A 26,028-nucleotide genomic window follows, 5' to 3' on the forward strand; every position below is an offset into this window, starting at 1 on the left:
ATGTGGGACAGTTTGCATTTCCATTCTGGGTCTCTCACTTATCCTCCATCCAAGACAGTGGAGACCCACAAGTCACCTCTGTTGTTCTCTCTTCTGATGAAATGAGGTCAGAAAAACCCCTTGGCACAATGGTCTCCCCATAGAAGTCACTGGATTTCATTAACCTTTCATTGGTTAATCTCCTGTCTTGGCATTGAAAGACATATATAGCCATATCTTAAAATTACGTTGGTAACGATGCTTACTTATAGTACCCAGGCAGTAGTAAAATGATAGAATAGAAAGTGAAAATCTTTGATGATGTTACTCTTTGGAAACAACGCTGCTGTTAAACATTTATTCTATATTGCTTCAATTGTGTGTGTGTGTACATGCACATCATACATACGTTACATGTCACACATAGACATCTATATATGTGTCATCTGTCATATGTCAATCATAGCTCACTGCAACCTCAAGGTTTTGGGCTCAAGCAGTCCTCCCACCACACCCCCCAAAATGCTGGGGTTACAGATGTGAACAACAACACCCAGCTAATTTTTAAAAATTTTTCGTAGAGACAAGGGTCTTGCTATGTTGCCCAGGCTGTTCTCAAACTCCTGGCCTCAGCCTCCCAGAGAGCTGGGATTACAGGCATGAGCCACCGCACCCAGCAGATCCACTCTTACAAACTTCCTGCATCTGCTTTTTTTTCAGCTCAGAAATGTGGATATCTTTTCATATCATACATGTTGTCCAGTTTATTCTCCTTTGATTGGTTTATTGTTTTCCTTTTATCTATATTGATTTTTTAATGTGAAAAGTAATGAAAGTTTATTTTACTACATTCCAGCACTACAGAGAAAGCAGTGAAGGCTCCCCCTCACTTTGTTCTCTTTAGCAGTTGCTCAGAATTTCATGGGATGGCTATTCCATGATATTTAACTCTTTCCCTGTTAAACTATTTGCAATGTTTCCTTTTTTAAAAAAATCACAAATAATAATGCAATATGCAACCTTATACATAGGTCTTTGGACCCTGATGCAAATTATTTGGGCAAATTCATATATATGTGTGTGTGTGTATATATATATATACACACACACACATATATATGTATACACACACACACACATATATATATGTAGTTTTTTGAGGCAAGGTCTCACTCTGTTGCCCAGGCTGGAGTGCAGTGGTGCCATAATGGCTCACTGCAGCCTTGACCTGCCAGGCTTAAGCGATCCTCTCACCTCAGCCTCCTGAGTAGCTGGAAAAACAGGTGTACGTTACCATGCCACATTAATTTTTGTATTTTTTGTAGGGACCGGATCTTGCTGTGTTGCCCAGGCTGGTCTCAAACTCCTGAGCTCAAGCAATTCATCCACCTCTGTCTTCCCTTTCAAGTCCTAGGATTACAGGCATGAGCCACTGCGCCCCACCTCTTTGGGCAAATTCTTAAAAGAGGAATTAAATTCAAGGCTATTTTCTCCTGGCCTATTCTCCAGCCACCTATCAACAAAAGATACATTACCTTCCAAAAAGGAAAATAACTGAGTTAGGAAACTTTTTTTTTTTTTTTTTTTTTGAGATGGAGTCTCGCTCTGTCGCCCAGGCTGGAGTGCAGTGATGCGATCTCGGCTCACTTCAAGCTCCGCTTCCCAGGTTCACGCCATTCTCCTGCTTCAGCCTCCCAAGTAGCTGGGACTACAGGCGCCCGCCACCAGGCCAGGCTAACTTTTTGTGTTTTTAGTAGAGACGGGGTTTCACCATGTTAGCCAGGATGGTCTCGATCTCCTGACCTCGTGATCCACCCGCCTCGGCCTCCCAAATTGCTGGGACTACAGGCGTGAGCCACCGCACCCGGCCAAGTTAGGAAACTTTCTAGATCATTCTGTAATTCTCAGCAAACCCACGGTCATCCAGAGGTCTGACGTCCTCTTGGTCTGGTTTCATCCCGTGTAGTTATGTACTGCACCGACCCCGGAGAGGTGGATCACTCGACCCGCTTAATTTCGGATCCTGTGCTGCTGGTGGGGACCACCATCCAATACACCTGCAACCCCGGTTTTGTGCTTGAAGGGAGTTCTCTTCTGACCTGCTACAGCCGTGAAACAGGGACTCCCATCTGGACGTCTCGCCTGCCCCACTGCGTTTGTGAGTCCTGTTTATTGAATTGGGCCCCCAGTAGGTAGAAGCAGATTCACTTTCTCTTGTTCATGATGGAAGGCTGGGCTGCTAGGAGGCCTTCTGCTTTTTGACAGGGGCTTTTATTATCATTACTATGACAAAACAGTACCTAACACTGATTGGGAGCACACATACTATAACATTTACAGTAAATTTGTCATGCATTGCTCTAAGTCTTCTACCAAATTTCACTCTTTCTTCCTCAAGTAGCCCTGGGAGCATAGTATACTTTGTTTGTTTGTTTGTTGGTTGGTTGGTTGGTTGGTTTTAGATGGAATTCCACTATGTCACCCAGGCTGGAGTGCAGTGGCACCATCTTGGCTCACTGCAATCTCCGCCTCCTGGGTTCAAGCGATTCTCCTGCCTCAGCCTCCCGAGTAGCTGGGATTACAGGCGCGTGCCACCATGCCTGGCTAATTTTTATATTTTTAGTAAAGATGGGGTTTCACCATGTTGGCCAGGCTGGTCTTGAACTCTTGATCTCAAATGATCCACCCGCCTCTGCCTACCAAAGTGCTGGGATTACAGGCATGAGCCACCACCCTGGCCTCACTGGTTTCATTTTAAGAAGAGGATACTATGCTAGGTGTGGTGGCTCACACCTGTAATCCCAGCACTTTGGGAGGTCAAGGCAGGCAAACCACTCGAGCCCAAGAGTTTGAGACCAGTCTGGGCAACATGGCAAAACCCTGTCTCTACCAAAAAAATACAGAAATTAGCCAGGCATGGTGGTGTACACCTATTATCCCAGCTGCTCAGGAGGCTGAGGTGGGAGGATTGCTTGAGCCCAAGAGGTCAAGGCTGCAGTGAGCTGTGATTGTGTCACTGTACTCTAGCTTGGGTGGCACAGTGAGACCCTGCCTCAAAAAAAAAAAAAAAAAAAAGAATACTACTTCAAGGCTCTCTAGGGATTCTGATGTACAAACAATGTTCACAGTCATTGCATAAGGAAAGCATGAAGTTACATGGAAGGAGCAGAGCCTTACACAGTATCTTGGGGGTTAGAAACTCTCAACTGCACTAATATTTTAAATTAGTGTGTTATGAACAACTCCATTAGGAATACAGCCAGTTCAAACTCCAGAAGCCACAGTGAGGTCTTGATAGTGTTGAAGAACCAAGAATTTAACTCTGGGGGGAAAAAAAAGAAAAGAAAAAATAGAATTCCTGTGAGTTGATTATAAATTCCCCTACATCTGATGTGAGTAACACTGTGTACAATTTATGGACTTGGCCACCTCCTATAGTGGCTATGTTTTGTGACTTCTCACAAATTTTGATGACCACACTAACAAGCAACTCTACGACTTAGATGAGCAAACTGCAGAAAGGCAACCAGAAAGCAGGAAAGTCCTTGTCCATTTTCATCGGATAGGCTGATACTTACTGAGCACTTACTGTAGGCCAGGTGTCATTCTAAGAATGGCGCATGCATCAACTCTTTTATTCCTGGCAGGAAAACAAAAATGGAGACGTCGGTTGCCTCTCATTGAAGACAGAGTATGGCCAAATTCACACTCACAAGAGACCTTCCTCTCTGCTCTATTCATGAGCCAGCCAAAGCCAAGTTCCCGTTTGCTAGTTCATAAATTCAGCTTCCCCAGCCCACAGAAGGGCTTTACTCTACAGACCCCAAAAGTATAAAGAGTTTTAGGCCCATAGCGCTTGCTTCATAGATTTCCCTTAACATCCGATCCTTTTCTTGTGAGAGAAAAATTTCCATTTCTGTGTTCTTATTTTCTCTTCTCAAAAAGGGACACTTTATTATTCTGTTTCCACAAGTCACAGGGATTCTTGGACCACACAGCCCTGTGTCTCCATCTGTCTTTTTAGTCAGAGTCCCAGAATTTCAGAGCTGAAGGGAATCTGAGAGATAAAATACAACTGCAGGATGACTTAGAGATAAAATGCAACTGCCTCCATTGTACAGATAATAACAATAGTTACTTACTGAATGTAAAAGACACATTGCTAAGCACACTATACATATCTGTAAACATGTGTTTTTGTGTATGTGTGTGTATATAGTGTGTGTACATATGTGCATATATATGCATATACACATATACTAAGGAAACTGATATTCAGAGGGAAGTACAAATAACAAGAATCATTGCTCATTGAATGTGTAAGACACATTTCTAGACACTATATATATATTTGTGAATCTATGCGTGTGTGTGTATTTATACACACATACTAAACCTAGCCCCTTAACCACAACCACAATTGGTCCCCAAGCCCCAGAACCTTGGGCCAAATCCACATTGGTTGGTTCCTGTTATAGGTTGAATCTATCCCCAAAAGATATGTTAAAGTTCTAACCCACAGTATCTGTAACTGCGACCTTGATTGGACATAGCGTCTTCGACATCCTAACCCATGGTATCTGTAACTGTGACCTTGATTGGACACAGTGTCTTCGACATCCTAACCCACAGTATCTGTAACCGTGAGCTTGATTGGACGTAGCGTCTTCGACATCCTAACCCATGGTATCTGTAACTGCGACCTTGATTGGACATAGCGTCTTCGACATCCTAACCCATGGTATCTGTAACTGTGACCTTGATTAGGACTTCAAAGTTCTAACCCACAGTATCTGTAACTGTGGATTTGATTGGAAATAGAATCTTTGCAAATGTGGTCAAGTTAAGCTGAGGTCGCACTGGATTAAGATGGGTGTTGATCCAATGACTGGTGTCTTTGTAAGAAGAGGGAAATCTGGACACAGATGGGGACACAGATACAGAGAAGGCCACAGGGTGACAGAAGGAGAGATTAGAGTGATGCAGCTGCAAGCCAGGGAGCACGAAGGACCCCCCGCCCCCAACCGCCCGCAGCATTCAGAGGGAGTGTGGCCCTGCTGATGCCTTGATTTTGGACTTCCAGCCTCCCAGCCAATAAGTTTCTGCTGTCCTAAGCCTCCCGGTTTGTGGTCCTTTGTCAAGGCCAGCCCTAGGATGTCAGTGTCATTCCCATTTCCTTCTAGTAACTGCAAGAGCGATCAGAAGCAGCCACTTTAGTAACTCCAGCTGCAGAGACCCAGAGATGAAAAGCTTAAAATAAAAGCTTCTATTAAAATACTGAAAGGTGGAGGCATCATTTTTTTAAAAAAGAAAAAGCACTTCACCAATGAGACCCAGTCTCTAAAGACCCTCTGAGCTGCAGCAGCTGCTGCTGGATTTCCAAGACACAAGCCTCCCTCCCTCCCTTCGGGAATGCTTTTCCCTGAAATCTCAGCATTGGATCTGCAGTGCTGAGTAGAGACGGCTTCCCTTACACCCATGCTAATGAGTTCACGAGCCACGCGGGGTGTCAGGAGACACGCAGTACTCCCAAAAGCCTGAAGAAGAGCCCTGCGTGTGGTGGCAGCGACGTGACAAGCGGGCGAGGCTGATGGGAGATAATGCAGGAGGCGAGAGATGGTCCGATTCTGGCAGCGCGGCTCCTGAGTAAGAGGGAGGATGCAGTCTAGGTTCTGAAGGCATTTTTAAGGTTGAGGTTGTCAGACAAAACAGCTTTGAAACGTTTTGTCGACTGAACAAAGGGAACAGCACCCATTTGATGGGCCCCTTCAGTAGGCTGACCTTTTTCCCAACACTAACACTCTTCACCCTCACGGAAATCGCACAGGTGAATGCCTGTCCACTTAAAAGCAGGCAAAAAAGGACTGGAGAGGGTGAGTAGCTTTCCTGAGGTCACACAACAGAAAGAAAGAACAGAATTCTAACTCAAGCCTGACTAAACCCAAAAGCATCTTCCCAACCTCATCACTCTGCAGTTCAGCTTTTGGGCAAACCTCTGGTGCTTAAGAGTGGACAAAGATCCACCAAGTTCATGAAGCAGACAGAAAACTGCATAAGCCGCTGGGCCCAGTGGTGAGGTGGCTCACGCCTGTAATCCCAACACTTGTGGGAGGCTGAGGCAGGAGGATCACTTGAGGTCAGGAGTTCCAGACCAGTGTGGCCAACATGGTGAAACCCCCGTCTCTACTAAAAATACAAAAATTAGCCAGACTTGATGGTGAGCACCTGCAATCTGAGCTACTCAGGAGGCTGAGGCAGGAAAATCGCTTGAGCCCAGGTGGCGGAGGTTGCAGTGAGCAGAGATCACGCCACTGCACTCCATCCTGGGCAGCAGAGGGAGACCCTGTCTCAACAACATAGAAAAAAGAAAAGAAAAGAAAAGAAAACTGTATAAGCTCTGGTTGTCTACAGCCTCTTGCCCAGTCACTTGCCCAAAGCCATAGTTTGGTCCCCTGGGACTGAAAGCCATATCCTTTTAATCCTAGTCCATTTACCCCAGGGTACTTTAAGAACAGACAGGTCAGGCAGAGATAAAGGAAAGAGTCTGGGTGTCAAAGTCAGACACACCCTCCAGCTCTGCTGAGTGACCTTGGGCAAGTAACTTGCCCTCTCTGGGCCTCAAAGCCCCCATCTGTGAAGGAAAATAATACCCTTTACCAAGAAGGATTGTTGGGAGCAACTCACTCAGCCATTCAGCTTGCTCAGTTGTTCAGGCATCCTATATGCAGGCACATGCTAGGACAGAGGTTCCCAAACTTTCTCAACTCATGACACCCTTGGTGTCTCAGGAATTTTTTCACAGATTTCCTAGGCCAAAATACCATTTCCATTTATTAAATACCAGTTCCATTTATCAAACAGTTAGGTACAAACAACTGAATGAGTAGTTATCTCTTCACAGCACAGTAGCCATTTGAAAACGTAATGCACATACATTAAAAGAAAAACGGTTTTTTTCATTATTAAATAATGACAATTGCTGGCTGGGCGTGATGGCTTACACCTGTAATCCTAGCACTTTGGGAGGCTGAGACGGGCAGATTACCTGAGGTCAGGGGTTCGAGACCAGCCTGGCCAACATAGTGAAACCCCGTCTCTACTAAAAATACAGAAATTAGCTGGGTGTGGTGGCACGTGCCTGTAATCCCAGCTACTTGGGAGGCTGAGGCGGGAGAATCGCTGGAACCTGGGAGGCGGAGGTTGCAGTGAGCTGTGATCGTGCCACTGCACTCCAGGCTGGGAGACAGAGCAAGAGTCTGTCTCAAATAATAATAATAATAATAATAATAATGACAATTGCTGCTACAAGGATGTGTATACCCGTTGGGCTGTGCAAAACTTCTTAAACGTTAGGATCAGATGGGACTTCGCCACCCTAATTTCCTGTTCCACATTGATTTTGTCACAGCACGAGCACCACAAAAAAATCCAGCTTTGCAATGATGAGTCATCATCAAAAGAAAGGTGACGTGATCTAATGTTGAAACGGTGAACTATCTTGAGCTGGTAGTTCACAAGGGTCCAACACATCATTGTGTTTCTTCAGAACTTTTTTTTTTTTTGAGACGGAATCTGGCTCTGTTGCCCAGGCCGAAGTGCAGTGGCGCAATCTTAGCCCACTGCAAGCACCACCTCCCGGGTTCACGCCATTCTCCTGCCTCAGCCTTCGGAGTAGCTGGGACTACAGGCACCCGCCACCATGCCCAGCTAATTTTTTGTATTTTTAGTAGAGACGGGGTTTCACCGTGTTAGCCAGGATGGTCTCCTGACCTTGTGATCCGCCCGCCTCGGCCTCCCAAAGTGCTGGGATTACAGCCGTGCGCCACTGTGCCCTGCCCTCAGAACTTTTTTTAAAAATCCCACAGCACCCCCTGTGAGTTCCTGGTGGCATCCTGGGTCACCTTGGTGAAAGTTTGGGAACCCTGGCACTAGCCCCTGGAAAAACAGTAAGGTATAAACAGATATGACCCACATTCTCATGGAGCCTGGGGCCTATTTGGAAAGGAGGGTGGAGAGACAGGTCTATGAAGGAAATCACAATGAATCGTCAGCATCACCTCCTCCAGGAAGTCCTCCCTGATTTCCTAGGCTGGGTTGTGTTTCTGTCCTCAGAATTCCCATGGAACCTACAGTGACATCTGTCACCACAGCTGCTGCAGTTTATTGAAATGATCTGTTTATATGTTTGTAGAATCACATTCCCTGGAGTAAGAAAGAGAAAGTATTTTAAAATATATGTATAGAATAAACACATAACTCACCTGCTAGGATTGTCTCCAGTTGATCCTTGAATCCCCCAAGCCCAGGAGGCTCGACAAATGATGTTACTATTACTGTCGTTGATATTGTTAGCAAAACGAATGTGGTCTTTATCACACCTCTGCTTTGTTGCAACTTCCCCTCTTTGATAAGGACGTGGTGGATGACTCCTGAGGTAACCATCCCAAAGACATAAACCACACCACCAAATCCGGCAAGCGTTTTATGGGTGGCTCTCCAGGAGCCACTTAGCTTGCTTAAGAGACAGCGATTCCCCGGGAGGCCCTGGTTCTCACAGCCCTGAGCCCAGAACACCTGGGATACGAGACACAGGAATTTCCCAGCCTGGACAGAGCCCACAGGTGCCATGGCCAGACTGTGGCCACCGTAGGAGCTTCCACTGTTGAGCCGTCTCCTGTGGCCACATCTTGGCCAGCATGTCCAGTGTTAGCTGAGTTCCCGTCCTCATTTAGAAATCTCTGTCTCTGGGAAAGCAGTCTCTCACAGAAATCCATGATAACCCTAGGGGATTTGGGTAAAAGAAGGGCCTTTGTTATAGCAGAACCATTAAATGGACAGCACTCAAAACCAGCCCGTCCAGGTTGTACCCCAGCCCTGCCTCTTACAAGCACCATGACTTTATACAAGCCAGCTTTCTCACCAAAAAGATTGAAAAACGAACATGCCAATCATAAATATAAAGGCTTTTAATGAATGGTGTGCTTGGCACATAGCATTGGCTGCTAATCACCACTCTGTTTCAAAGCTCCACTACCTGTAGAGCATATTGCAAACCATTTGTAACTATTACTAGGGGACTTGATTTCGAGCTTTTTGCTCAAATGTGCTCCAGAAATGTACATTTTCTTCTATTGTTAAAGAGAGGGGAAAATAGAAAAAGAAAATAGAAACGAGAGTGGGTTTGTGAGTAGATCTATAAGGCCATCGGTCCAATTCATTTGCATTCCTGGGAGAGAACGGCTGGAGTTACACCAGTTGCAACCCGAATTGTTTAAAACATTCGACCAGTGGTTTTCAACCAGAGGCGATTTTGCTTTCCAGTGGACATGTGTCAATACAATTTCTAGAGAAATTATGAGTTGTCACAACTTGTCAGGGAAGAGGGGTGCTACCGGCTTCCAGCAGGTCAGGGCCCGGGATGCTGCTCAATACCCTCCAGTGCCCAGGGCAGCCCCCACCACAAAGAATTATCCATTCCAAATGTAAAACCTGTCTAAGTTGAGAAAACCTGCCTTAGATGATCTTATTTCAAAGTGTGACTACACGTCACTGCCTAGCCATGTCTCGGCTAAGGTCCAGACTGTTTATGGGCAGAAAAAAATGGAGTATGGAGACATAAGCAACTCACTCAAGGTGGTGCAGCAGACACAGGCCTCCAGTTTCAAATTCAAGCTCCTATTCCTTTGACTCTTCTGCCATCTTCTAGGTGCTGAAGAAACACACAAATGTCTTCCAAGAGCTGGTTCCTGCTGGGGAAAAATTCCATATGACATTGTTTTCAAACTCTTACTGAGGACTGGGTCAAAATTGAATCAGGCTGACTTGAAAGCTAGAGAATCCTCAGCTCAAATTGCAGCTCAGCCACTTCCTGCTTGAGGGGACTTTTCACCAGTGAGTTCCACCTGAGCCTCAGTTTTCTCATCTGTAAAATGGCTGCATGGTGCAGTGGTTAAGACCGGACTTGGACCACCTGGATTTGAATCTTATTTATACCACTAACTAGCTTGTGACCTTTGACACGTTACCCAACCGTTCTGTGCTCCATTCTCCTTGGATATAAAATGGAGATGATGACCAGGCATGATGGCTCATGCCTGTAATCTCAGCACTTTGAAAGAACGAGACAGGAGGATCACTTGAGGCCAGGAGTTCAAGACCAGCCTGGGTAACCTCAGGGTCCTCAGGACCCTGTCTTCATAAAAAAATTTTAAATTAGCCAGGCATGATGGTGCACGCCAGTGGTCCCAGCGACTCGGGAGGCTAAGGCGGGAGGATCTCTTGAAAGGGAGGTCAAGGCTGAAGTGAGCTGTGTTCACGCCACTGCACTCCAGTCTGGGTGACAGAATGAGACCCGGTCTCAAAAATAAAAATAAAATAAAGTAGGAATAAAGATATAATATCTGTGTCTTAGGGTTGTTGTGATAACTAAATGAGTTCATAGATATAAAACACTCAAAATGGAATCTGGCTCAGAGAATGCGCTCAGTAAATATTGTAAATGTTGGCTGTTTTGGTCATGATTGTTATTACCTTCAAGGACTTTGCAGAAGGATTAGAAATAATATATGCAAATCATCTAATACAGAATGGCTGTGCAAATACTTTGGAAATTAATTAAATGATGAGTTAATATGTTAACCATGCCAGGACACCAAACCAGTGGTTCTGAGCCCTTGCCAAACTTTAAAATCTCCTGGAGAGTTTTAAAAAGAATACTCTGGGTGACTAATTAAATTAAAATACCATAGGGGGAGGAGCCAGGGCACAGGATAACCCAAGGCCATTCTAGCACTTAGCATGGGGGTCCTGCTCCTAGGTCGGCTGTCAATATCCTCCTTTACACCCAGGTCTAACGATTTATCCTTTATGCACGTTCTATCTCCCCAGGGCGAGGACAGTGTTTGGCACAGGTTTGGTATCAGGAAATGCTTCTGGAATACACACAGGACTGAATTAGTGTTCAGTTACACGAAGGCAGGGACCATGTTCGCCTTGCTCATCATTGTATGCCCGGCGCATACAATGCCTGGCACACAGAAGGTGTCCAATGAATATTTGTTGTATTAATTCGTCTGTCAATTTATGAAAGAAAATCTCCGAGGAAAGATTCATGGGGGAATTCTTTTGTGTCGCCACTGCCACCTGCTGGTCATTTTTCTGCACTGCAGGTAATACAGTAGGGATTTGTGTTCTCTGAAGGGAGCCACCAATGTCATCAAGAAAAAGCCTCCCCGACCAGGGGGCGGGAAAGTGAGGCTTCTCCTGTGCGCTTTCCCCAGCACAGCTGAGACCACACTGGGCTGTAATGACCCGGTAACTGTTCTCTGCTCCCCACTCGACTGAGTTTTGGGAGAACAGAAAACGTGATTCTCTAATTGACTGCTTCACACCCAGCTCCTAGCACAGGGATGGAACATTGGAGGAACAGAGTCTACGGGCTGAAAACAAAACAAAACAAAACAAAACAAAACGGAGAGTGTATTCTGGACTCTGGGAGTTCAAAAACTATAAAGTGTTGTGCACCGGGCTGCACTTCCCGAGGAGTAGGAGTATTAGATATACTACGGGGATACCCACGCGGCTTTAAACAGTGTCCAGATGAACTTTTTGTGAGTCGTTTGGCTTAAGAAAATTAGAAAAATTAAAACTGACATGTGAAACCTCTGATTATAAGACTATTATTATTTAGAGTGAGGCTAAATTATACAGTGCAATCTAAACAGAAAAACAAGTCAATAGAAATTTTTAAAAATATATTAAATAGGCCAGGTGTGGTGGCTCATGCCTGTAATCCCAGCACTTTGGGAGGCTGAGGCGGATGGATCACTTGAGGTCAGGAGTTCGAGACTAGCCTGGCCAAAACGGTGGAACCCCATATCTACCAAAAAAAAAAAAAAAATTAGCTAGGCTTGGTGGCGCATGCCTGTGGTCCCAGCTACTCGGGAGGCTGAGGCAGGAAAATCGCTTGAACCCAGGAGGCTGAGGTTGCAGTGAGCTGAGATCACACCACTGCACTCCATCTTGAGTGACTCTGATGAGTGAGACTCTGTCTCAAAAAAAAAATATATATATATGTATTAAGTAAACAACAGTACAATTGGTATGAAAATATGACAAGAGTTTTAAAAGCCATAAAAATAATCAGTGTATATTGGGTGCTCACTATATGCTGCCCATCTCATGTGCGTGAGCTTGTTTTATTCTCGTAACAACACCTTGAGACAGCCCATTTTAAAAATGAGGAAACTGAGGCTCAGAGAGGTCAGTTGTGCTCACAGACATACAACTAGGATGTGAATCCTGAGCCCTTGGACACTTGAGCCCAAGCGCTCCTGCTCTGCAATTTGCCTTTAAATGAAATGATGTGAGGTCTTTCAAGAAATATTTACTGGGCACCTACCCTGTACCAGGCTGCCAAGGATGCAGCAGTGAGCTCAGCTGGGTTGAGGACCAAAGACTTCCTCAGGATATTTTCAGAGGAATCATGAGAATATGATTGGCACTGGGTTCTGTTCATTATACCATCTATGTTTATTGTAAAGTAATGCAGACCTACCCTGCATTAAAAAAAAATACATCAAAGCACAGGCTGTAAAAATAAAAATAAAATTCTCCCTTCCTACAGTCCATCCCCAAGGCACGCTCTACATGGTTAATGATTCCTTGCCAGCCCTCTTAGGTCTCATCCATAAACACATGATAGAGTGCTGCCTTGGAGGGAGCCCCATGATTGATTTAAGCAAGGCTTTGTGATTTGATTCTGGGCTCAGACACAGAAGCGTTGGCTGCATATCCATCCTGCTCTGGAATGCCAGGGGGCAAACTTCAAGTATACAGATGACCTTCAATTAGTGGAAGGATTAGCCTTGGCCAAGTGTCAGCTGAACCACTTACTGCCTCATCTCTGGGAGTCTTGTGGAAAGGGAGCTACATTCAACATCTCTGCCTCTCTCGCTCAACTATTCCAACAGCCCCTTACTTTGGCTACTTTAGGGGTCTTCTGTAGCCACCCAGGGTCTTCTGAGTTTCTCTGTTCTATGGCACCTGCCATTTTTAATTAAATTGTCCATTTACACATTTGCTTGGCCCCTTAGAGCATGCCGATCATGTGCTTTAGAGGACAGGGATGATGTCTGATTCACCTCCTCACCTCATTGCTGGACGCATTGCTGGGCATGAAGTAAGCACTCAAGAGATATTTTCTGAATAAATGCATGGGTGCTCGCCAGAGCTATCTATGGTGTCATCCAAGATGCAACTCCAGCTGCACAGTGACCTGGAAAGTCTCTTCCCACAGGCTGACTTCTGGGCTAGATTTCAAGAGTGGGAAGGAAACAGTTCATAACTCCCAGTGAAGACTGCTATTGAAGTATAAAGGAAAACCCTTCAACCTCAAGAGTGAAGCCAGATTCCTACCCGTCCACCCACCGGAAGAGATCAAAGTCCCGATTCTTCATGTATGGTGATTACTGTGACTAAAACATACTCATCGATTGATTCATTCATCTTTTCATTGGAAAAGTGATACATTTAAATGCCTACAAGGCCAGGCAAGTACCACATGAAAGACAATAGGGAGTGGCAGAGACTGGGGCTAAAGTAAAGAATACTCCTGATCTAACAGGGAAAGCCATTACTCAACTCCAGCCAGTCATTGCCATGTGACTATGTGACCCCAGTATTGCCCAATCTTCTAATGTTTCAGAAGAATCCAGAAATCTAAATTATTATTTGAAATCTCCTAATTTGTGAAAGCTTGGTAACTACTGTTTCAGTTGACATTACTCAAGCTGAGTAGAGCCCAGATGTAAGTCATGTTCACAGAGAAAAGGGTTCTAGCTGGGACCTATACTGTACTGTGTGCCTTGAACCACACGTGCCGTAGGACCAGGGATTATATCTGTTTTATTCACCTCTGTGTCCTCAGTACTATTTATGTTGTTGGCACATAATAATTGCTCAATAAACATTATCTGAGTAAATAAAGGAATGCTTCCTGTGAACCAGGCATTGTACTGGGTATGAGCATATATGAGTTTAAAGCCTGGGAAAGAGGTGCCAGAAAAGATTCTGAAGTTATGATGATGATAAGACAGAGTTCCAAGGATAGAAGAATTCATGCCTTTGGGGAGCAATCTGGGTCTTGAAGGCATGCTTGAGATTCATCGTGCAAAATGAGACGCTTCAAACAACACGTTTATTATCTGACAGTTTCTGTGGGTCAGAAATCTGGGCATAGCTTAACATGTACACCCATGTTCACAGCAGTATTGTTCAGAGTAGCCAAAAGGGGAAGCGACTCAAGTGTCCATCAATGGATGAACGAAAAACAAAGTGTGACACCTGCCTACGATGGAATATTAGTCAGCCTTGAAAAGGAAGAAAATTTTTGACACATCTTACAACCTAGATGAACCTTCAGGACATTACGCTAAGAGAAAGAAGCCAGTCACAGAAGGCAAATACTATATGACTCCACTTACACGCGATAACTAGAGCTGTGAACTTCATAGAGACAGAAAGTAGAATGGTGGATCCCAGGGGCTAGGGTAAGTTGTTTAACGCATATAGAGTTTAAAATTTGCAAGATGAAGAGAGTTCCGGACATAAGTTGCCCAACAATGTAAAAGTACACTAACCTACTGGACTGTACACTTAAATTGGTTAAGATGGTTAGTTTTATGTTATGTAGATTTTACTACAATTTAAAATTTTTTAAATAATAAAGTTTAGAATGTTTTAGGATTTGTAGTCCTGTGTGTGAAGCAATTTGCTGGCTGTCCATTCCATCTAGGTGCTGAAAAAGGACTAGATCTCACAGGCGGCCTGGAATGGGTTAAACCTGCAGGTTCAACTCTCCAGTAAATACTGTGATCCTAACACCTTGGGAGGCTGTGGCAGGAGGATTGCTTGAGCCCAGGAGTTTGAGACCAGCTTGGGACGCATGGCAAGACCCTGTCTCTACTTTAAAAAAAAAAAAAAAAAAAAAAGCCGAGTGTGGCGGGACACGCCTTTAGTCCTAGCTGCTCAGAAGGCTTAAGCAGGGGAATTGCTTGACCCTGGGAGGTTGAGGCTGCAGTGAGCCGGGCTGCACCACTGCACTCCAGCCTGGGTGTCTTAGGCTACCGGGTACTTTGTGTCTGCAGCTGAAGAGAGCAGTCACCAGATGGCAGTATGGGCTTATTTGTAATAGTTGAGGCCTTTTGTTGCATTCCTGCTAAATCCCAGGCCCTGAGCTTCAGGCTTGCTCTGATAGGCTCATCTCCAATGAGGGAAACAGATAACTAATTCAGTACAGTACAATGCATGCAGTGCTGGAAAAACTAAGAAGACTGACAACTCAATTCATGGTAGGAGGCATCAAGGAAGCCTTCCTGGAGAAGGAGAAATGAAGATTGAGTATTGAAAGACAAGACGTAGTCATAATGGATGTGCAGGTTAGGTGTCAGGTGACAAGCAAGAAGAAGATTTCATAATTAAACACCACCACCGTCCATCATTTACTAAGTACGTATGACATGCCAAAAACAAAACATCTTAAGCATTTCCTTACTTACCTATTTTAGTCCTCCAAATTCCTAGGAGATAGATATTACTTTGATCGTCGTTATGCTAATGAGGAAACTAAGGATCAGAAAGGTTATGCCACCTGCTGGCGATCACACAGCTAGCAAGTAACAGAACTCATATTTTAACCTTGATTCCTCAGCCAACTTCATTCTACCTTGCCTGTATGTAATCTGTGCCCAGAGGTGGAAGACAGAAAGGACAGTTTGAGAAATAGAAAACAGTCTGATGCAAGGTGGGGATGCAGAGAGAGGATGCTGGAGAGGCTGACCAAAGCTAGATCACACAGGTTCTGAGCAGGACTCCCCAAAGATTTGCATCATCTCATCAGAGCTCCTTCTGGCTTGCATTTCAGCGGAGGAGTCCCTGGCATGTGACAACCCAGGGCTGCCTGAAAATGGATACCAAATCCTGTACAAGCGACTCTACCTGCCAGGAGAGTCCCTCACCTTCATGTGCTACGAAGGCTTTGAGCTCATGGGTGAAGTGACCATCCGCTGCATCCTGGGACAGCCATCCCACTGGAACGGGCCCCTGCCCGTGTGTAAAGGTAAAGAAACCTACTCACCACACAGGGTCCATGGGGCCTGGAGATGTCAGGCTCCTGGCTCACAGGAGTTCTGAACTTGCTCTAAAAAATTGGACTAGGAGTTCGAGACCAGCCGAGGCAACATAGTGAGACCCCCATCTCTACCAAAAAAAAAAAAAATTAGTCAGGCATGGCGGCACACACCTGTAGTCCCAGCTACTCGGGAGGCTGAGATGGGAGGATCACCTGAGCCTAGGAGGTCAAGGTTGCAGTGAGCCTTGATCATGCCACTGCACTCCAGCCCGGACAGAAGGAGACTCTATCTCAAAAAAATTAAATTTAATTTAAAAATAATAGAGCTGAGCTACTGTACTTCATTAAATCTAAGCTGTCACCATGACTTTATGCACCACTAAAAAAGAAAAAAACATGCTGCCAATTATACTATGACACATTGTCTTCTCCTGGCTTAGCATTTTTATTTTTACTTACTAAAGGAGCTTTTGACCAGGCACAGTAGCTCACGCCTGTAATCCCAACACTTTGGGAGGCTGAGGCAGGCAGATCACTTGAGGTCAGGAGTTCAAGACCAGCCTGGCCAACATGGTGAAACCCCATCTCTACTTAAAATACAAAAAAATTAGCTGGGTATAGTGGTGCGTGCCTGAAGTCCCAGCTACTCGGGAGGCTGAGGCAGGAGAATCACTTGAATCCAGGAGGCAGAGGTTGCAGTGAGCTGAGGTGGCTCCACTGCACTCCAGCCTGGGTGACACAGCGAGATTCTATCTAAAAAATAAAAACATAAAGGTCTTTAAACCTTTTATCATATATCACAATTATGAAAATGTTCAAATGAAAATATAAGCAGCCCAGGTGCAGTGGCTCACACCTGTAATCCTAGCATTTTGGGAGGCTGAGGTGGGAGGATTGCTTGAGCCGAGGAGTTTGAGACCAGCCTGGGTAACATGGTGAAACTGTCTCTACAAAAACAAAATAATGATAATACTACAAAAATTAACCTGATGTGGTGACGTGTGCCTGTAGTCCCAGCTACTTGGGAGGCTAAGGTGGGAGGATCACTTGATCCCAGGAGACAGAGGTTGCAATGAGCTATGATCATGCTACTGCACTCCAGCCTGGGTGACAGAGTGAGACTCTGTCTCAAACAAACAAACAAACAAACAAACAAAATACAAGCAAAATAAACTGGTTCCAGTGTATTTAAAACTTCCCCACCTTCAAAGTCTGGCACTTTTGATTTTCTAAATTATTACTAAATTTTTTTGTAAAGACAGGGTCTTGCTATGTTGCCCAGGCTGGCCTAGAACTCCTGACCTCAAGTGATCCTCCCTCCTCTGCCTCCGAGTAGCTGGGATTGCAGGTATGAGCCACCACACCCAGCTGTAGAATCATTTTTTACTCCAAGTCTTCAACATCCTATTTTTCCACGCAATATCGCTCCTGTTGAATGTCATTGTGTACTAAAATATATATACATTTACATACATACGTAGCTCCTGTCCCATTAAAGCATCAGGGATGCAGAATTCTGTAGGAACGTCCATAACGAACTAAAGTCTTTGATACAAGGGGCTTGCAGTTACATTGAGGCAGGGCTGGGACGAGTCTGAGGCAAAAGAGGTGCCTGAGGTGAAAAATGTGAGGAGGTGACCAAGTGTCCCGTAGAACAGCCTTAAAAAAAGAGTCTCCGTACACTTCTCGCCCTAGACACCTCTCGCCTTGCCCTAGTCCCGGCCCTGTGATCCAGCCTGGTTTTTGTTTATTTGTTTGTTTGTTTTTGTTTGTTTGTTTGTTTGGAGACAGGGTCTTACTCTGTTGCACAGGCTGGAATGCAGTGGCGTGATCATTACTCACTGCAGCCTCAACCACCTGGGCTCAAGCTATCCTCCTACCTCAGCCTCGCGAATGGCTGGGACCACAAGTGCACGCCACCACGCCCAGCTAAATTTTTTTATTTTTGTAGAGATGGGGGTCTCGCTATGTTGCCCAGGCTGGTCTCTACTCCTGGCCTTAGACGATCCTCCCACCTCGGCCTCCCAAAGTGCTGGGATTACCGCATCTGACCTCTGCCTGCTTTTGACCCCTGCTTAGAGAACCCTGCTTAATTATTTCCCACCTCTTGCACTGCCTTCTCACAACCAGTTAGTTCCCATGGGTTAGGAGTGTTCCTCCACTGCCTACAGGGTGATCTCCCAGGGCGCTACCTGGCGTTCTGCAAACCCTAATACTCTTAACGACCCCAGTTTGTGCACACGGGGAATCGTGAGCGCCACCTGGTGGCAGCTATTATTACACATTATTGCTTTAAGCCTCGCCCCGACCTCCCAGATGGTGAAGTGAGAAAATTGCATCTTAGAATCCATTGAACACTCATCACTAAAATTAAGTTGTAACACACTAAGTAAAATTTGGATTCGTTTATCTGGACTTTTGAAGTGCACAATCAGTAATAGTAACGGAAATATGTTCAGTGTTTTAGGCCAGTGGATCTTAACCTTTATTGCATTAGTGCCCCTTTGAGAATCAGGCAAAAGGCTCTGAATTTGCCCTCCAGAAGGAACAGAAGCATGAAGTTTTATGTCTCTACTTGGGAACCCCTAACTTCAGTGGATCCCCAAATGCCTTATTCATGAACCCCAGCTCTGAGGCTTAAAACTACTTTCCCAGTTAGTTTGTCCACTCCGAGGTATATTTCCAAAAGAAGTGAAACAGGTATTGAAACAAACACTGTCTAAGAATGTTTATAGGAGCACTATTCACAATAGCCACGAGATGGAAACAACCCAAATGCCCACCAGCTGATGAATCGATAAACAAAAGTGTGGCAGAAAAAAGGGAATATTATTCAGCCATTAAAAGGAACGAAATACTGACACATGCCACAACATGGATGAACCTCAAAGCCATTATGCTGAGTGAAGGCAGCCAGACACAAAAGGTTACATGGTTTAGGATTCTGTTTATAGGAAACATCTAGAATAGGTAAATCCATAGAGACAGAAAGCAGAGTCGTGTTTGTCTAGGGACTGCTTAATGAGTATGGGGCTTGTTTTGGAGATGATGAACATGTTTTGGAACTAGGCAGAGGTCATGGTTGCGCACCATTGTGAATATGCCAAATGCCACTGAATTGTAACACTTTGAAATGGTTAATTTTATGTTATGTGAATTTTATCTACCTAAAAAAAAAAAACAATTCCCCTGAATCACCTCGGTTAAGTCTTATGACCACTGTCTAAGATAGGTGAGCCATCTTACCTGTTTTACAGATGTGGAAGGAGAAGCTCAGAGAAGTTAAGTGATTTTCCCAAAGCCACACAGCTAGTACAGGACAAAGCTAGGACTTGAACCCGCATCTCATGACTGTAAATTTCCCGCCTTCAGGGCTACTAAGAAAGACCCCCAACCAGCCAATCACCGCAGCATGGAAACCTAGGTGTGTTCACACATTCCCGAATCTAACCCAGATCTCCCAAAGCAAAATCATTGAGAGGCGGGCCTGGAATAAGCCTTTTAACAAGCTCTCAAATGCACTTTGAATGTGAGAACCATTTAAGGCCGTGATTTCCAAACATAAACGGAGTCCTGAGCCCTTTCCGCGGAGATTCTGATTCACTGGGTCTAAAGCAGGACCCAGGGACCAGTTTAACTAACCACACAGGTGAATTGTATCATCAGCCAAGTATGGGAAACACTAGCATAAGGGATGCAATTTAATCTTACCAGGTATCAAGCAGGGGCTCATCACGTGAATGACAATGAGTTATATAAGCAGCTCTTTTTTTTTTTTTTTTTTGAGACGGAGTCTCGCTCTGTCCCCCAGGCTGGAGTGCAGTGGCTGGATCTCTGCTCACTGCAAGCTCCACGTCCCGCGTTCACGCCATTTCTCCTGCCTCGGCCTCCAGAGTAGCTGGGACTACAGGCGCCCGCCACCACACCCGGCTAATTTTTTGTATTTTTAGTAGAGACGGGTTTTCACCGTGTTAGCCAGGATGGTCTCGATCTCCTGACCTCGTGATTCGCCCACCTCTGCCTCCCAAAGTGCTGGGATTACAGGCGGAGTCACCGCGCCCGGCCGTAAGCAGTTCCTAATAAGAGAACAAGGGGTCCTTTTGAAGAGCAGCAAACAGTAAGAAATCCACAATTAGCATTCAAGACAGCTGCCTTCCCTCATTCCCCCATAATTTTGACTAAGTCCAGCCCTGTGTTTGAATTTATTTTATTTGTGTATTTTTAATAGAGACGGAGTTTTGTCATGTTGCCCAAGCTGGTCTTGAACTCCCGAGCTCAAGGGATCTGTCCACCTCAGCCGCCCAAAGTGCTGGGATTACAGGCGTGAGCCATCATACCCGACCTGAATTTATTTGTGATAGCACAGGAAACCTGCTTTGCAGAGCTTAAGTATTGGGAAGTTCCTGAGTAAAGATTGCCTGTAAACCCTCTAACTGTCACATGGACATTAATAGAAATTAATTTGACATTGTTGATGAGTTTTCTGCAGGGAAGAAAAATTAGCAGGATTTGTTTTTTAAGAAACCTTGGTCGGCGTGGTGGCTCACGCCTGTAATCCCAGCACTTTGGAAGGCCAAGGCGGGCGGATCACGAGGTCAGGAGTTCGAGACCATCCTGGCTAACACGGTGAAACCTCATCTCTACTAAAAATACAAAAAAAAAAATTAGCCGGGTGTGGTGGCGGGCGCCTGTAGTCCCAGCTACTCGAGAGGCTGAGGCAGGACAATGGCGTGAACGCGGAAGGCGGAGCTTGCAGTGAGCCGAGATCGAGCCACTGTACTCCAGCCTGGGAGACAGAACGACACTCCATCTCAAAAAAAAAAAAAAAAAAAAGAAAGAAAGAAAAAGAAAAAAAAAAACCCTAAATAAGAAAACCATGAAAAGGGCCACTTTGGCCTGGACAACGTGTTTGTATCTGCCACGGTAGCTTTTTAAATTCTTCTTGGATTAATTGCAAAGGTATCTCATGGAACAAGTAGAAGAAATCAGAGCTTCAAATGGAAGGAGCAGTTTTCCTCTCTCCTCCATCCCTTTCTTTCTTCTCCAGAAGCCAGTGCTAATCACCTGAATTTCCAGTGTCACACCTTTCCCTAGGCTTATACATATTTGGAAAGACATATTTGGAAAGAGAGAGGGATGTTTGTTTTTGTTTTATAGAAAAAAGAAAAAAGAAAAGAAAAAAAGGCTGGGTGTGGTGGCTTACACCTGTAATCCCAGCACTTTGAGAGCCGAGGTGGGAAGATCACTTGAGCCCAGGAGTTCGAGACCAGCCTAGGCAAAATAGTGGGACCTCATTTCTACAAAAAATCAAAAAATTAGTGGGGCATGGTGACACACTCCTGTAGTCCCAACTACTTGGGAAGCTGAGGCAGGAGCATTGCTTGAGCCCAGGAGGTTGAGGCTGCAGTGAGCCATGATTGCACCATTGCACTCCAGCCTGGGAAACAGAGCAAGACCCTGTATCACAAAAAAAAAAAAGGGAGGGAGGTTCATATCATGCTGTACTCTGTGTTTTACTTATTACAAAAGTAGTGCCATGTTTTTTTTTTTTATTTGCCACCCGTCATTCCACACTTTGCTTGTTCCCCAGTGCATTCAGCCCTTCCTCTGTTGATGGAGACATCAGTTCTCTTCCAGTTTTTTGTTTGTTTTGTTTTGCCAAAAAAAATCTTGCCCATGAATCCTTGGATGCTGGCACTTTTCATCCTGCAGGACAGATTCCTCAAAGCAGGATTGATGGTGTGGGCAAAGATCTATGGATATCGAGTTGTCCTGGATGTCACCAAATCGTTTCCCGCAATTGGAGCAATCCACGCTCACCAACAATGTGTAATATGTCCATTTCTCCACCTCCTCGCCAGCACTGTATGTTTTCAATTTTTTTTTAATGCTGCCAAACTGAAAAGAAAATAAAACTACCATCAGAATATACACAAATGTAGCTGGGCATGGTGGTGTGCACCTGTAATCCCAGCTACTTGGAGGCTGAAGTAGGAGAATCGCTTAAAACCGGGAGGCCGAGGTTGCAGTGGGCCGAGATTGCACCACTGCACTCCAGTCTAGGTGACAGAGCAAGACTCTGTCTTAAAAGATAATAATAATATACACAAATGACAAAAAAAGGAAAAAAAAACAGGAAAAGATAAAAAGAGGCTCCATTTTGCAGGTGATCCCTGAAACCTCTCTTTTCTATGGGCTAGTATCTCTAGAAGCTCCACAAGGTCAATCAGCTCACTGCCTTCTCCCACAACTGTGATGGAATTGCTAGCAAGAAAGGCTCTCAGGAGACCCCTGCACCTTTCTTCCCTCTCCATTTCCACTCCTGAGATCCGTCCCACCACCAACTCTGTAAGGAAATGAGAAATCACTTCCTCTTCAGAAAAAAACTGGGATGCATGACATTGTGGTATGCAGGAGGGGAAGCAACTCAGTGCCAATGTGAGGCCACCTGACTGGGACTTGGGGACCCCAGGCTCCAGTCCAGTTCTGCTGTGGACCACCTGTGTGACCTTGAGTGAGCCCCCCTCCCTGTCTGACCTTGATTTCCCTTTTTGTGAAATAATTGGGGGAGTCCAGATCAGAGTTTCTAAAGAGGAGCCAGTGAGCCCACTGGATGCATCAGAACTGCTGAGGCATTGGTGAGACCTGCAGAGGTCCACCGCTGAGAATACCGCTCTGACAAGTCCCAGGAATGGCCCAGGAATCTGCATTTAACATGCCCTGTGGGATTCATGAGCACAGGGCTCCAAGGAACACATGATTCAATGCCTCCTCCCAGTTCTAAGATTCCATGGACATTCACGCACTCTCACTCAACCACGGTGCAACTCATATCTTGGGGCGGGACCCTCTGCTTCAATCTTTCCATTTTCTTGATGCCAAAGCTGCAGAGAAGTGTGCACTTAGTTAGCCAGCTAGCTTTTCAGCTGGTTTTGTTGTCATGGTGTGATGATGGCGTAAACCAGAGAGTGGCTTTAACCAAGGCATGGATTAGGGTGTCTTGGGATTGGGGACATCAGTATAGCTAAGCCTTTTGTGGCCACTCCCTCCTATCCCCTAATGCTGCAATTTTTTCATCAAAGTCCTTCATGCTGGGGTTTTGCATTCCTGTAATAAACATCCATCCTTGTTGGTATATTTTTGTGCTTAGCTACCATGATGACTGATGACAAAGATGGGGTGCCAGTCCCCATGATGTTGAACCTCCAGAGAAGTTTTACAAAAAACATAAATGATTAAAAATAGTTTCACATGGGATACAAAGCCTCATCAATATAAAAGGAATAAAAATGAAATTAGAGAGGTTTACATAGATAGTCTTCAAAACAGGAAAACAGTTCCACCTCTGGCTGGATTTTGTATAAAGGTCTTGGGCCTCGCAATTCCTTCGTGCTTTGCCCCACATGAAAATGATGAAAAGACCCTAACCACATAATTGAGAGCAGAAACCAGAGAGCTTGAGCAGCCCAGATTGAAATCCTGCCTCCATCACTGAGAAGCTGTGTGATGTCAGAGAAGTCACTTCACTTCTCTGAACCTCTGTTTGCTCATCTGTAAAATGGGGATGATAATAGCATTGACCTAACAAGATTGTTATGAGGATTGACTGAGCAAATGTATATAGAGTTCTTGGCACAATTTTGGACACGCGGTGAGTGTTCAGTAATTATTCACTATCACTGTTGTTGATCTTGGGTCTTATCTATCTCATCTTCTCTTGGGAACTTAGGAAGTGAATAGTCCAGGCACGTTCACTGATTATAGTGGCCCAAGATAAGTAAAAACGTACCACTAACTTCACCAAAGCATGGCATGGGCTTTTGCATCTAATTTTTTGGCCTCATTTCATGCAAACGAAGTGAATTCACTTTACATTGACCAATGCTTCCTGATTTCTCTTTCAGTTAATCAAGACAGTTTTGAACATGCTTTAGAAGGTGAGTTCCAGAACGAAAAAAAAAAAAGTTCAATAAATCAAACTAATAGCACAAAACAAGGGCAGGTCTTTGAATATCTTTATTTAGACACTTAAAAAAATAAATTCTACCTTCAGACTGCCAAAGATAATTTTAAAATAATATTGTAAGGGAAAAAAATTATGGGATTTGCAAGTCAGGACCCTAACAATAACCTGAAAGGGATTTGACAGCTGTTCTATACATGGTAAGAGCAATGAGATAAGGAAAGCTCAGAGCCCATAAGCCTGAGAAAGGCATAACCCTATTGTAAAACTTTTCATGATGCCATTCTAGAAGGGGAACTAAATCTAGTGACATGTCACCTTCCATGCTAAGAGTCCTCCTGGTTTCCAGAGGGAAGAGTTTGCCCTGGAAGCATTCAATGGTCCATTTTTCCCTGAGTCTTTTTTCCTCTCAACATACCCACCCCTTCTCCCATCTCTCCTTACTTCAGCTCTCCTTTTATTAGAAATTCCCAAATGAGACTTATTAATGAGGAGCAAATGTTAAAATCTATCCAGGATTTTATTTCAGTTTTGTTTTCATTTTGTGGTTCCTTCCCTTTCCAACCCCTCCCGTGTGTAAAATGTCCAGCGTTCTATGTCACTGCTATTGAATCTGGTACAAAACCACTCACCGGGACTGTGATGTAAAACAAATACTGTAATATATTACTGCATGTATATATATGTAAATACAAATGCAGTATATTATAGCATATATATTTAAAAATATATACTGTAATATATTGTTTCTTTTTTTTTTTAATGTTTTTACCAAATCAAGCAGTTTTTATTATTCCTGGAGCCATCTTTAGCTTTCTGACAATAATGAGTTCACTTAGAATCTGGGGCTATGTAAATTACATTTCACTAGTGGCTGTTCCTTGTAACAGACAACACTTGAATCCAAGCGGGTGGAACTAGGGCTCAAATATAAGTGAAGGAGCATGAATTATACACTCCACTTGGAAAATAGAGGGCACTTCGTGTTAGTCTCCATTCAGAGTATCCTTTTTCTGCCTTTTGCCAACCAATGAACCATGAGAACGTCTCAAAGGGCTGGGGTTGCTCGGATCTTATGAGAGCCATTGTAACGTTTTGTGCTCATGCATTTATTCTGGGTATTAGGATTGATTTTTCAGACCCCATAAAGTGGTGGTTAATGGGTTATAGATTGGTGTACAGCCAAGCTCTATTAGATGTGACCGTGGAGAATGGCAGAGGAAACCTGGAGGCCAAGTTTCTAGAAGGAACGTAGGATCCCCCTTCAAGCTATGCTGGGAAAGCAGCCCTCTGCCCCAGGCGCCTGCAGCAGCTGTTGTAGTTCTTGCAGTTGCCACAATGGGAGGCTCAGAGAGCAGCCGGGAAATGTGCAGGAGTAGCCTCTGGGAATCAAAACGGGCCTTCACATTTGGGGCGTCATTGGGGTGTGCAGGACAGAGAGCTGTCAGTCCCCCATGCTCAGAGCCCACTCGTGGACTGGAGAGTGAAACTCAAAAGGTCTAGGAGGGGCCCGTCAGTCTGCATGCAACAAGCTCACCAGTCCACAGGTGAGCACCAGGTCTGAGAATCCCTTAGAAACCTTGCGGCTGACCACCAGCACCGTTCAACTCAACGACATACACAAACCCAGATTCGCCCACCACTCCTGCATCTGGGGTCCAGACCCATTCCTGTTTCTCTTCTCCACTCCATGGAATGTCCAGCAAATCTGCTTTCCCAGTTACTGAATTTGGGATTTTCTCCAAGTCTTCCTGTGAATTGGACTTTAATCAGATTTTAACTGTAGCCCCCGAAAAATGGGAATGGTACGATCGGGTTTCAAACAGTGTAATTCTCTGTAGCTCCTATGGCCAACCCACCAAAGGATGAGTCTGGGACCCCTTGCAAAGGACCACCACCATTTCCTCTAGTCTTTGGAGATGGCTCTGCAAGGTCTAAGGCCCTCCCAGAGCCTTAG

At 44.8% G+C, this 26,028-nt stretch overlaps 1 protein-coding gene across 10 annotated transcripts in view; it reads left to right on the forward strand.

The window, feature by feature from the left end:
• Positions 1-26,028, forward strand: part of SEZ6L (seizure related 6 homolog like) — a 213,218-nt gene that overhangs the window by 179,059 nt on the left and 8,131 nt on the right. For 3 of the 10 annotated variants that reach the window (XM_004063200.4, XM_019018736.3, XM_019018737.3), the window contains exons 12-14: positions 1,946-2,137; positions 15,902-16,096; positions 24,013-24,045. In XM_004063200.4, coding sequence (XP_004063248.2) covers positions 1,946-2,137; positions 15,902-16,096; positions 24,013-24,045 — 420 coding nt within the window. The remainder of the gene's footprint in view (positions 1-1,945; positions 2,138-15,901; positions 16,097-24,012; positions 24,046-26,028) is intronic. The other 7 variants (XM_004063201.4, XM_019018738.3, XM_019018739.3 and 4 more) reach the window with 5 other exon arrangements.

This window comes from Gorilla gorilla, chromosome 23 (genome assembly GCF_029281585.2).
Source record: "Gorilla gorilla gorilla isolate KB3781 chromosome 23, NHGRI_mGorGor1-v2.1_pri, whole genome shotgun sequence".
In the NCBI taxonomy this organism is placed as follows: domain Eukaryota; kingdom Metazoa; phylum Chordata; class Mammalia; order Primates; family Hominidae; genus Gorilla; species Gorilla gorilla.